The sequence below is a fragment of the Elgaria multicarinata genome, chromosome 1 (genome assembly GCF_023053635.1).
Source record: "Elgaria multicarinata webbii isolate HBS135686 ecotype San Diego chromosome 1, rElgMul1.1.pri, whole genome shotgun sequence".
Classification (NCBI taxonomy): Eukaryota; Metazoa; Chordata; class Lepidosauria; order Squamata; family Anguidae; genus Elgaria; species Elgaria multicarinata.
The window spans coordinates 119720546-119732745 of NC_086171.1; the positions used below are offsets into that span (position 1 = coordinate 119720546).

A 12200-nucleotide genomic window follows, 5' to 3' on the forward strand; every position below is an offset into this window, starting at 1 on the left:
CATTCTCCTGATATGAGTAAAGGGATACTGCTAATTGAATAAGGGGAATGCTCAAACAGTGCTAGCAGAAGATGGAAGATGAGTTTGGGTATACGAGAGTCAGCTAGAAAGGAAGACCTGGAAGGATGCATGGAATTGATCTAGACATTCTGGCTACCATATGGAGGCTACTTGAAAAGGCCTCTCGTTCGAGACATCTCAATTTCATGAATATAATATGTAGCGCATCGTCTGGAGACAGACACTCCACGGATGCAGAGGTCCCAGCTAGCTGTAGCTAGAATGGAAACCAATATAAGATTGGCACAATCAGCAGAGTGGCCGTGCTACACACTACGGCTTTCTTTCAGTCGTTGTACATGGAGACCATTTTAGATAACTGGGAGCCAAAAGGAAATATGCTGATGGCAAAGACTGTTTTATCAATAAAATGCATTTGAGCGTTGCAACCATTTATTCTTTTGAAGGATTCTAGCTTCTTCCAAATCACTCAGGACAGTAAGAGCAAAGGAAGGCATTTCTCTAGCTTCAATTATAATTTAGCATCCACATGGATCGCGACAAACGGGTCTTCGGCATAGTTGCTGATCTGAAAATGAGCAGTGCCATCAGCACGGACTTCGACTTGAATTCCACTGCAGGCGTTGCCCTCCTTCTGCCCGGAAATGACGTCACAGTAAGTGCCCGCAGGAAGGCCGGTTTGCAAAGTTTCCGACAAATTCCTGTTAAAATGAAGTTTAAAAATAATGCAAATTGAAATAGTGGTCTTTTATCGTAAGGTTCTACCTGATATGCTAACTTGGTTGGTTTAGGGCAGAGGTGCTCAACCTCAGGCCTGGGGGCAAAATATGTTCAATATAGGGAGGCAAATATGCCTCTCAGCGATTCCTGAGATTTATTTATTTTATTTATTATTGCATTGATATCCCACCATATTTCCTCCAAGGAACCCAAGGCGGCGTACATAATCCTCCTCCTCTCCACTTTTATCCTCACAACAACAACCCTGTGAGGTGGGTTGGGCTGAGTGTGTGACTGGCCGAAAGTCACCCAGTAGGCTTCCATGGCTGAGTAGGGACTAGAACCCAGATTTCCATACTCCCAGTCCAGCGTTTTAGCCACTACACCACACTGGCCCCACTTCCTTTTCCCCAACCACTTCTGACCAGTGGTGGTTACTCAACTTTGGTGCAGGGTTTCCCCCTCCCCCTCTCCCATTCTAATAGGGTGGCATGCCTCAGTTGCTGGCAATAAGAGCTTTAAGTTAAAATATACTGGTATGTTTGATATTTTAGCCCCTCCTTTTTCACTTTTAGCCCCACCCCTTGGCCTTCAACTCCACCCACCACTGGAATGCGCCCCCCAGGAGCCTCTCCAAAATGGAATTTGGCCCTTGGGCTGAAAGCCGTTCAGTGCTTCTGATCCAGGACTATCACCCAGTTATGCCCCATACGAAGGTGAGGTTTCAGTTCCAGAAAGAATTTGAGCCAGTATCAACCATCCTGGCCTTTTTAATCACAGAACTAATTATGTTCAATTGCCCGCTGCTGTTGTCTATGGAAGGTTCTGTGTTGCTGTTCAAGACTGGTAAAACCATTATAGTAGAGATGCCATATAGTTCCAGCTAGATCGATGTGTCTGAAAATTCTCTTACCAGTCGTCGTTATTAAAGACAATGAATCCTTTGTTGCCACGTCCAAATGCCACTTGGTTGCTGTTATTGTCCCACCAATTGGTAAATGGCTGTCCATCCACAACGTTGCGGAAAATCACCATGTTCCTTTGAGGAGAAATTGGGTCGAATGGTAATTAAAACACTGTAGCATAAAATGTAAGAGGAACTGACTAAAATCCAATAAAGAGTTAAGCCCGATTAAGTCAACTGAAGATAGTGATCTTAAGCATGCTTATCTTGGGGTTGGATTGGGGCCGTTAAGAAATTACACTTTCCAACCTTATTTGACGCCACCGATGCTCACAGATCCAGCCGTCACCACAGGTCGTGTCTGGATTAATTGTAACAGCTTTAGTTGATCCATCATCGTTGCTTGGAGGCCCCATCCAGTCATTAATATCCTAGTTGTTAAACATGAATTAGTAAAACATGAATATTGGACTACAGAGGCGAAAAAAATAATAAAGCTGTAAACAGAATACATATCTTGGAACATATAAACTTGCCAATCTGATTGAGAACATTTTATTACATTGCTGGAAGGTGCTCAGATTAAAGTCTGGTCAATGCATGTGACCGAATGAGTTGAGAAGAGTCCTGAGGTGGAAGATTCTGAATAGACAGTACCATTTCAGGCTGCAATTAAGAACATAAGAAGAGTATGTTGGATCAGGCCAAAGGCCTATCTAGTCCAGCATTCTGTTCACAGTGGCCAACCAGCTCCCTGTGCGAAGCCCACAAAGAGGACAAGTGCAACAGCAAGAGAGGATGACATTATGAATGTTCCCCTATGCCCTGCAATTAGAAAGCTAGCACAGAAGGAAGTGTCTGAGGTAAAATCTCTCTATAATATGTTAGGCTGGGGCTTGTTTGTTTGTTTTAATTCAGGTTGTTTTGTACAAGGAGAACTATTCACAGATGGCTCGTTGTATATATAAACTGAAGTACTGTGCCACCTGCCCTGTCATTCTGCTGAATGTGTAGACCGGCTACATAGTTTGGCTAATTTTTGGTGAAGGAACTTCAGAATAGTGGTGAAAGTCACGAGTTAATGATGGCTATGAGCCTCAGGAGCAGAGTTAGCACAGTTGTTTTGCTCATTTAATTCAAGTTAAGTAAATAATATTAAGTCAGGAGTACCATTTAGAAAGGACAGGGCATTCCCTTGCTCCAATTCTGCTTCAGACCACACATGGTTATTCTTCAGAGACACACATGTCTAGTGCAGCAGAGGCTGGTGGCTCCAATGTCATTGGGGCTGTGAATCCACTCTGGTTTTCAGCCCCATCGATTCAGAACTCCAAAGGAGCGATCCGAAGGACTGAATTGGATACTGAACCCTGTCCCCCAAATAGGTTCAGCACTTTGGAGAGCTCCTTTAGCATTCTGACTGAAACCCTGAGCGGATTCACAGCCCCACTGACATCGGGGCCAAAAGCCTCCACAGTCTAGTGGTTATGGAACCAAAATTGGCCTGGAACCAAAGCAGGTTGGCTCTGGGCCAAATTGGGTCAGATTGGGACTGAAGTGCTTTGGACTGATCTGGGCACCCTCCCCACCCTCCCCCTGCTGTTTGAGCCCCCTGGTCCTTACCTGGCCCCACCGTGAGCAACCACAGCCATACAGGCCTCTTCAAAGGAGTCTCTATTTTAAAAATGGCAACTCCCTTGAAGAGGCCCAGATGGCTGCAGGCACTCACAACAGGTCCAGGCAAGGAGCAGGGGGCTCACGCGGCAGGGGCGGCTGCTCAGCGTAATCCTACGCATGTCAGCTCAGAAGCAAAAGCTCACTGAGCTCAATATGTCTCACTCACAGGTAAGTTTATATAGGAGTGCAACTTAATATATTCAAGAGTAGGCATTTGCACCTCTCTGTGACTCTTGCCCCTCATACCAAAATTTATGGTTTAAAATTTTGTATATTTCTTTTTAACGTTCACTGTTTTAAACTTTTGTAAACCACCCAGAGAGCTTTGGCTATGGGGCAGTATTTAAATGATAATAATAATAATAATAATAATAATAATAATAATAATAATAATAATAATAATAATAATGTCTCCCACCTACCCCCAAATTTATTGAAACCATAAATGGCCCCCTGGTGTAAAGGTGGTGGGCCTCCTTGAACGTGTGGAGGGTGGGATACACATCTTTTATACTAAATAAATAAGTACATAGTAAGTAATTTACTCAGGTTATTTGTAATTATTGCAATAGAAACTGACTGACCTTTCCATTCTCAAAATACCTTGGCCAGCGGAAACTGGACATTACACGGGTAAAACCGTACGGGTGAGCAAGCATGAAACCAACTGCCATTTTATAGAGCCTGAATGACATATAGAAAAAGGAAAAGGAAGGGTGGATCAGAAACCAAGATGTATACTTCTCTCACTTAGAGGGGAGAAAGGAGGAGTCAGTCAGGCCTTCAAAAGTATTCCTCACCTGGCATCCCAGAAAGTCAAAATGGAGGCTCCGCCAGCACCATGCCCTCTCTGGTTATCATGATTATCTACAAAGATAATGGCTTTATCAGAAGGCATAAAACTCCAGGGTTCTCCCCAGTTCCTAAAAAAAATGGAGGGAAGGATCACTGTATTTCAAGAATCTAAGGTTTAGGGTGGAATTTTTTAAGTATCTGAAATAAAATTACTTCAAATAAGCCATCTTTTCTCCATTCCACTTCCGAATGACAGTCCCTAGTTTTGCACCATATTTGAATTCAGTTACCCGGCCATTTCCAAAGTAGTCACTGGTTTTAATTCCCTCTCCACCCAGATCAATCACCTGGTGGAAAAAAAAAACCCTATTATTGTATAGTAACCTCTGGGTGAAAAGCAATTAGATAGATAGATAGATAGATAGATAGATAGATAGATAGATAGATAGATACACACACACACACACACACACACACACACACACAGAGAGAGAGAGAGAGAGAGAGAGAGAGAATCAGCTTTACACAGGAAAAGTTGTATTTTGATGTAGAAAAGCATGGAAGGGACACAAAGATAATTTATTTGAATATCTGAAGCAGGATTGTCTTCCACACATTAACTGTGTGCACTTTCTCTGCTTACAAGCTAAATCACACACACACACACACACACACACACACACACACACACACATTGGCTGGTTCACATATACATACTCCTCAAGTAGTGACTTGCAAACATGAATGACCAGCAAAGATCACAGAATTGCTTAATATCACCTCTAACCAAATGCCTTTCAACAGCATCACATTCACACATTCATCTGTGAGCCAGAAAGTGTTGACTAAGGAAGTCATCCGTACACACGTGTGAATCAACCCTGTGCTAATAGCAGGAGCAAACAAGTTGGGTGCAGGATGTAGAATGTTGCAATCCAAACCCTAAAGAGCTCTCCAAGGTGCTGATCCCTGTCCCCAAAACAGGTTCAGCACATTGGAAAACTCCTGTAAAGTTCTAAGAATGGATTCACAGCCCCACCAAAATCAGAGCTGCCAGCCTCCACTGTCTTTAGCTGGTCTTGGGGCTTACCTTGGCACAATCTACATTGCTGCTTTATAGTGGTTTAGAGAACTGTTGGGGCCCAGGATGCATTACATATACCGTTTTCAAACCACTTTCAAAGTGTTATATCCTGCTTGGTGTAGATCTGGCCCTTGCTATCTTTTCAAGCTGTCCTTGTATGTGCTTAACATTTACCTTTAGCATGACAGACAGACAGATGGACAGACAGAGGGGACAGATTACCTCTTGGAAGATGAAAGGCCTTGTCCCTTCAGCAAACCATACGTTATTCAGATTTTTTAGCTTGTCTAAAAATGCTTTCATGTCTCCAGGCCACATATGCTTGGAGGCATCAATCCGAAACCCTGCTACTCCGATGTCAATCAGGTGGTTCATATACTCTGCCACTTTGGAGCGGACGTAGTCCTTCTCGAGGGCAAGGTCAAGAAGGCTGACGAGGCGACAGTCACGCACCTGTTTGAAAAGTGGATTTGGAGAAATCAGTTCACCTTTCCGCATCGATCGCTCAGTGACAGTTTGTATGCTGCCCAGACAGAACATCCTGGTTCTGGGGTGCCTCATTGCATCACCGCCTTCCCTGGACTAAATAATCCCTCTGTGCCTTGGCATCACATCTGATGCTGGCAAATGTAGAATGACCTCACCTCAGTGGGGGTTGATTTAAATCAGTAGATCGTGCAGAGACATAGTGAACAGCCTCCTCTATGGGTGGATGTCTTTATGTGAATGATTTTATACTTCAGATAATGTATTTTAATGGTTTTTAATTTGGGGGAACCACCCAGAGAACTTCGTCTATGGGGCGGTATAGAAATATAATAAATGAAATGAAGTGATACTGTTGACCAACAGGGCCGGGCCTGTTTTTCATGAATTTATTTCCTCAACACGCAGCAGTTCTCAGGCAGCACGTGGTTTCAGATCTACTGGAGTAGGCAGGACTAGTCTAAATGGACCAATGTTTTGACACAGTAGCCATGTTCAAATGTCACACTCAACCAGGGATGGGGAACTTCTGACCTTGAAGAGGCCCCCTTCCCATCTGCCCTCATCTCTGATCAGAGATAAGGGATTTGCCCTCCTCCTTCCCATGCTGCAATGAGGCTTTGTGCGGTGACCGACCTAGAAAGTGATCTTGGGGTTGTGGTGGACAGCTCCTTGGAAGTGTCAACCCAGTGTGCATGCCCAATTCAGCATAATTAGAAACGGAATTGAGAATATAAAACGCCCAATATCATACTGCTTTTATACAAATCTATGGTGTAACCACACATGGAATACTGTGTACAATTCTGGTCACCACACCTAAAAAAAAAAGATATCGTAGAGCTGGAAAAATTGCAGAAGAGGGCAACTAAAATGATCAAGGGGCTGGAGCAACTCTCTTGCGAGGGAAGGTTGCAACAGCTGGGATTGTTTAGCTTCAGGAAAACGGTGAGTAAGGGTACACATAGTAGAAGGTAACAAAATTATGCACGATGCGGAGAATGTGAAATATTAGAACATCCATGTTGTGTACTCCAGGACAAAGATCCCTGGTGATCTAATGTTACATGTGCAGGTGCCAGCAACCTGGTTTAAACAGGATATTGAGCACAATGCAATCTCACACGGATACGTTGTTTGAGCATGCCTGAAGACAGTCCGAAATTATAAAGAGAAGAGAAGAAAGGAGAGGGAGAGTTTTAAAAAAATGCCCAAAGTTTACCTGGTAAGGATCGCCATAATTTTCAATTTCACCACTTGCAGTTTTGCATTTCCCATCATTGAAATCCCAGCTTGAGTATGGAACAGCAGGGAAATCGCGGGTCCCTGTATTATAGTAGCTTCCACAAGTAGAACGGTTACCATATCCACCAGCAGCTCCACACATGTGGTTGACTACCGCATCCACATAAATATACACCTGAACAGAAAAAGAAGAGAAAAGGGGGGGGGGGGAGGTCAGGCTCTATTTATAAAGTTATGTGAAGGGCTATGCTTTCTCTCACTCTAACATTAAGATAACAGTCTCCTTTTTCTTTAATAATGACATTGAAGACATTACGCTGCTTCTGATAGACCAATTCCTAAACCACTTCTGAAATCAGAAGCGTGCCTGTGAAGTGGGTAAGAGGAGATCCCTGATCAAATACTACCACATCCATGAATTCACAAGGTGGCAGCCTTAGTCTTCCATCTACTTAGTTTTCCACCCTTCTTCTTCTTATTATTATTATTATTATTTATTTATTTATATAGCACCATCAATGTACATGGTGCTGTACAGAGTAAAACAGTAAATAGCAAGACCCTGCCGCATAGGCTTACAATCTAACAAAATCATAGTAAAACAATAAGGAGGGGAAGAGAATGCAAACAGGTACAGGGTAGGGTAAGGAGGCACAGGGTAGGGTAAAACTAACAGGAGAAAGTAACAGTAGAAGTCTGCACAACATCTTTAAAGGACTGTTTTAAGGAACGGTGAGATAATGTTGTGTGTGATCTGTCTTGAACATGTGTTGTATAAATGTGAAATGTTATTGTCATCTTTGCTGGCTTCTTATTCTTTTTGAAGCACAATTTGTGGTGCTGGTATTCAAGTCTTAGATGGCTTAGGCTCAACCTATCTTAGAACCTGCTTCCTCTCTTGGCTTCCACCACAAGCGTTGAGATCCTTCAAGGATGCCCTCGTAATGATACCAACAATGCACGTGGTTCAGTCAACAAGAGCCTAGAGAGAGATGTTCTGGGTGGTTGGCCTACCCCCTCACTTCCTGCCACCAGTTCCAGAACATTTTCTCATGGTAGAGTTGTTTAATTCCAAGCCTGAGTACATTTTGGGTGAACATTAAAACCTACCTTTGGACTGGCCTTTGAGCTCAGAGTCAATTTGGGAAAGGGCAGCAAAATTAATTAATTTAGGTGAAATCTTTTTCTGTCTTGCTGGGTTTTTTATTTGTTAACCATCTCAAATCTTAACAATGGAAGAGCCTAGAAATCTAAACAAAATAATCATGAGGGATTTCATGGGCCCATCCTTCCAGAAGCTTGGCCAATCCTAGAATTTATGGATTGGTTTATATCCCATCTTTCTCTGCAGAGGAGACATAAAGCAGCTTAGAACAAGTCATGAAAATCAAAACAACAATTCACAGTTTAAAATTCAATACAGCAGCAGGATTGAACCTCTTTCAACCCAAGGGTCAAATTCCATTATGAAGAATCTCTCAGGGCCACATTCCAGTAGTGTGTGGGGCTGAAGGGAAAAGGGGTGGAACTCCCATGCTTCAGAATTCATAGGTGAATGTGTGTAGTACTGTCCAGAGCTGCCAGAAACCACAGTGAATGTAATTTCCATGGCTCCTGAAACCCCAGGACACTAGAAATCAGTAGAAGCTATTTCCCACAGCTTTTGATGGGCCTGGATGATTTTGTACATGCTCATAAAAACATATAGGGCTAAATTCTGTAGTCCTACATGTAGCAATAAGCCCCAGGATCCTCCCCAACAGCCCTGCCCTCATTCGGGAAAGGGAAGGGACAGTGGGGAGGCTCTAGAGAACTCTCAATATCACTGGGAACATAACAGAGCTGATTTGGAAGGAGGCTGATTTTAAAACTAGATTCATTTAGGGCATTTTCCAAATTAATCCAATCAAAATGGCCCCATGAATTGGATATGTGAGTGATCTTCCCATCACCAGTTCATTTGGGTGACTGCAAACATAACTGTACAGGATATTTATTTGGAAGAACTAATTCCCTAATTGGGGGGGGGGGGGACATATCCCTAGCATTGAACAAGAGTTGCTTTGATCAGCAAATCCCCATTGTTGCTCTAGAGAGGCCCCTCAAACCACTTACTCCAACGTTGTTGCATCTGGCCACCATGTCTTTAAATTCGGACTCATTCCCGGATCGTGAACACAGCTTGTAGCTGATGGGCTGATATCTTTCCCACCACGGCCTCCACGGGCTTGTAATGATGAGGTTTTCGTTTGGTGGGGAGATCTGTAAGTGATAGCATAAAATGCTGCTAAATACCATTTCAGCAGTTTGGTAGAGGGCTGAAGGTGCTTCTTTATGTGTACCATGATCTGTAGCCAGGTTCTGAGTGGAAAGAGCTGACACAATTTCTCCTGCTGCCTGAGACAGGAACACATGCACTCCTCCACTACGTGCCATATCTCCCCCACCCTCTCCCCGAAGTCTCCCTCCTGCTGCATCTCCTCCACCATGTCTCCCATATCCCACCTACCACTTCATTGTGGCTGCCTCTGCTGTACTGCTGCTGTTTGAAGAGCTGTGTCAGCCCTTAAAATCAGCTGGTGCAGCTCTGCAGAGAGGCAGCCAGGCCCAAATGCCTGGCTCTGAGGGATCCCTTCCTCAGCACCAGGCATTGTGGGAGGAGGTGTCCCAGGAGGTTGCCCACAGCACAGGTGATCTCCAGGGACATCCTCTCCCACAATGCCTAGCGCTGAGAAAGGACCCCCTCAGAGCCAGCATTTGTGCTTGGCCAAGCTGCGTGAGCCGCTTTTTAAGATTGATGCTTCAAAGAGGCTGCCTGCTCACCTGCCCTCTGGATCGCCCCGAGAGGCTCCTCCGGGTGAGTCAGAGGCTGGGCGGCTGCTTCACAGAGCCCTGCTGGTTGCTCTCCCTCTACAGCATTAGCCTTGTAATACTCTGATCTTCCTGCTCTGCCACCTGAGGCAGGGCATTGAGCCCGCTTCCTAGGAGGGCTCCCTCAGTGTGTGGACAATACAAAATTTGTAACTGGAATACTCTGCTCAATTCGAAAAGCATTTGGTTTCTCCATGCTTCCTCAAAAAATGCTCAAAAGGGGATGTTTGGGGGAAAACCAAATCTGGAGGAGATTGCCCCCAGCCCTCCCTTTCAGTTCCCCTTCATCCCAAGGGCTTCAACCTCACTGAAGCCAGAACAGACTTTGCAGGCTTAGCTTGTAGTGTCATTTCCCGTTGGAGTTGTTGGGATTTGTAGTGTTCCATGCCTCCAGACTCAAATGACTTGAACCAGGAAGTATAGGATGTTACTACAAACCCCACGAATTCTGCCAGGTAATGACCATCACTCCCAGTTAGACAAAGGCCCACCAGGTCTCTTCTGGCCCCACCAGCGAACCCTTCGTCACCAGTTCTTCCATTCTTCCAGAAGGAAACACTTATTGGGAGAGGGTAATGGAACTGGTCAGGAGGACTGATTAGAAGCAGGAGTGAACCCCATTGTAAGCTGGCCATGATGGGCTCAGGCCCTTTTAATAGTGGGATTCAGATTTCTAAACTGAGTGAGTTCATATTGCAAACTCCACCAATTCTGAATTCACTTCCATCCCTATACAAAAATGAGTACGAAATCCAGTTACTGCGTACATGAGATCATTCTATCACAACTTAACAGGAGGTTTGCTGGCTCAATGGGCAATGCATTCGTTTCTCCTGGGACCCAGTACAACTGCAGGTTCACAATACCCAGTATACTTATGGGATGGACTGTCATATTTTCAAGCTAACCTTATTTAATTCCCTTCAGTGGAGTGCCAGCTCCAGGTTTTGGAGGGTCCTTGGGCAGCCTGCACTAAATGGGTCCCCTTTCTTAGTGAGTCTACCTTCTCACCACGATCATCACATCCTCTTCCTCGTCATTGCTACCACTTGCTTGCTTGACAGGCAGAGAGCCAATGAACAGTGGAACCTATTGCTCTTCACCACCATTGTGTGGGCCAGAGTGAGAGGCAGTTGAACACACCAGTTGCATTGGTGAAGTGGAGCAGCAGCTCCAGGGAGGCTCTTTGGGGTGGGCTCCTGCTAGGGTGTGGGTCCCATGCTGACTCTTGACACTGGCCCTGCTTCAATACAAATAGGAACTTGATCCCAGATGGTCGGTTAGAAAGACAAACATAATAAACTGCACACTGAACACATTGCTATATCATCTAGTTGGCTACAAAAATCAATAGGTCTGATTTACCTGAGAGTAAGTGCACACAACCCCAATTCATATTGGGGACCAGAGTGCACCAGGAGGAAATGATTAAGCCTTCACCCCGCCCCTTTGCTTCTTAAAATTTTGCTACTCCCCTTCCCCCCAGACAGATTTTCAAAAAGAAAAAAAAATCCTTAATCATCTCCAAGTGATATATTTGTTTGTGTTTTAATCCCCATTCTGGGGGTGGGGGCAGAATTACGGGAAGCAAACAAGTGGGAGGGGGTTGTTTAATCCTCACCTCCTGGTGTGCACTGTTCCCAATCCAAGTTGAGACCACACACATTGAGTCTCAACTTCCAAAAAGGATACGCTACACAATTTACATAACCTGTAGTTTGACCCTTACGGTCTGTTTGAAGGACTGATCGAAGTACACGCTCATCAGCATTTATTATTTTCAGCGGTTATTTCCATTCAATGTAAATAATTGAACGCAATGCTTGGTTCTCTTTGAATTGGATAAACTTTGGCAAGCATGTAGCAAATGTCCAGGTATTCCCTTGAAAGTTGCCTACCTGAACTCCGCCATACCCATTCGGTGCCAAATAACGCTCACATTCAAGAGCAATGTCAGCCCAACGCCATTCAAAGAGGTGGACGATAGATGTCCTTCCAGGCTTTGTATTTGGGTTGTATTGAGCCCAACAAAGCTCCAAAGCCACCAGGAGAAGAAAAGTCTTCATGTTGTCCTGGACAGAGGACGTTAAAAGTGCTCCACTGCTGTTTTTGGTGACTATTTATATTCCACCTCCAGCTCAAAGTACACATCAGTCATGAGACATTCAACACAATTGGATATATTTAGCAAATTTCCTTTACCAAAGGTCACTCCCTTGATGGTTTAAACAAATGCAACAGGTGAAGATAACACCAAATTCTCTGGCTAACAACTGTAAGTGCATACAGTAGGATAAGATTCAGGGTGATTTGTCATGTCTATCGTCTCAGCTAAATAGATTAGATAGTGTGATGTCTAAAAGGAACAGGCTTCTTAGAATTCTGCAAGTTAAACCA

At 44.3% G+C, this 12200-nt stretch overlaps 1 protein-coding gene across 1 annotated transcript; it reads right to left on the bottom strand.

Annotated features, from left to right (window-relative positions):
• Positions 1–435: 435 nt before the first annotated feature.
• Positions 436–11907, bottom strand: LOC134392825 (pancreatic alpha-amylase-like). The gene is made up of 10 exons (XM_063117485.1): positions 11702–11907; positions 9048–9194; positions 6910–7107; positions 5424–5654; positions 4331–4464; positions 4123–4245; positions 3907–4006; positions 1955–2076; positions 1655–1780; positions 436–722 (listed from the first exon to the last, which is right to left on the bottom strand). Exons 1-10 carry the CDS (start codon positions 11867–11869, stop codon positions 533–535), a joined length of 1539 nt encoding a protein of 512 aa, XP_062973555.1. The 5' UTR covers positions 11870–11907; the 3' UTR covers positions 436–532.
• Between the last annotated feature and the right edge of the window lie 293 nt (positions 11908–12200).

Coding starts and splice junctions, on each gene's coding strand:
- LOC134392825 (XM_063117485.1), bottom strand. CDS start 11,869: ATGAAGACTTTTCTTCTCCTGGTGGCTTTGGAGCTTTGTTGGGCTCAA. Junction 2,077..3,906: donor GGTATTTTGAGAATGGAAAG/GTCAGTCAGTTT, acceptor TTTAACAACTAG/GATATTAATGACTGGATGGG. Junction 723..1,654: donor GTCTTTAATAACGACGACTG/GTAAGAGAATTT, acceptor TCATTTTAACAG/GAATTTGTCGGAAACTTTGC.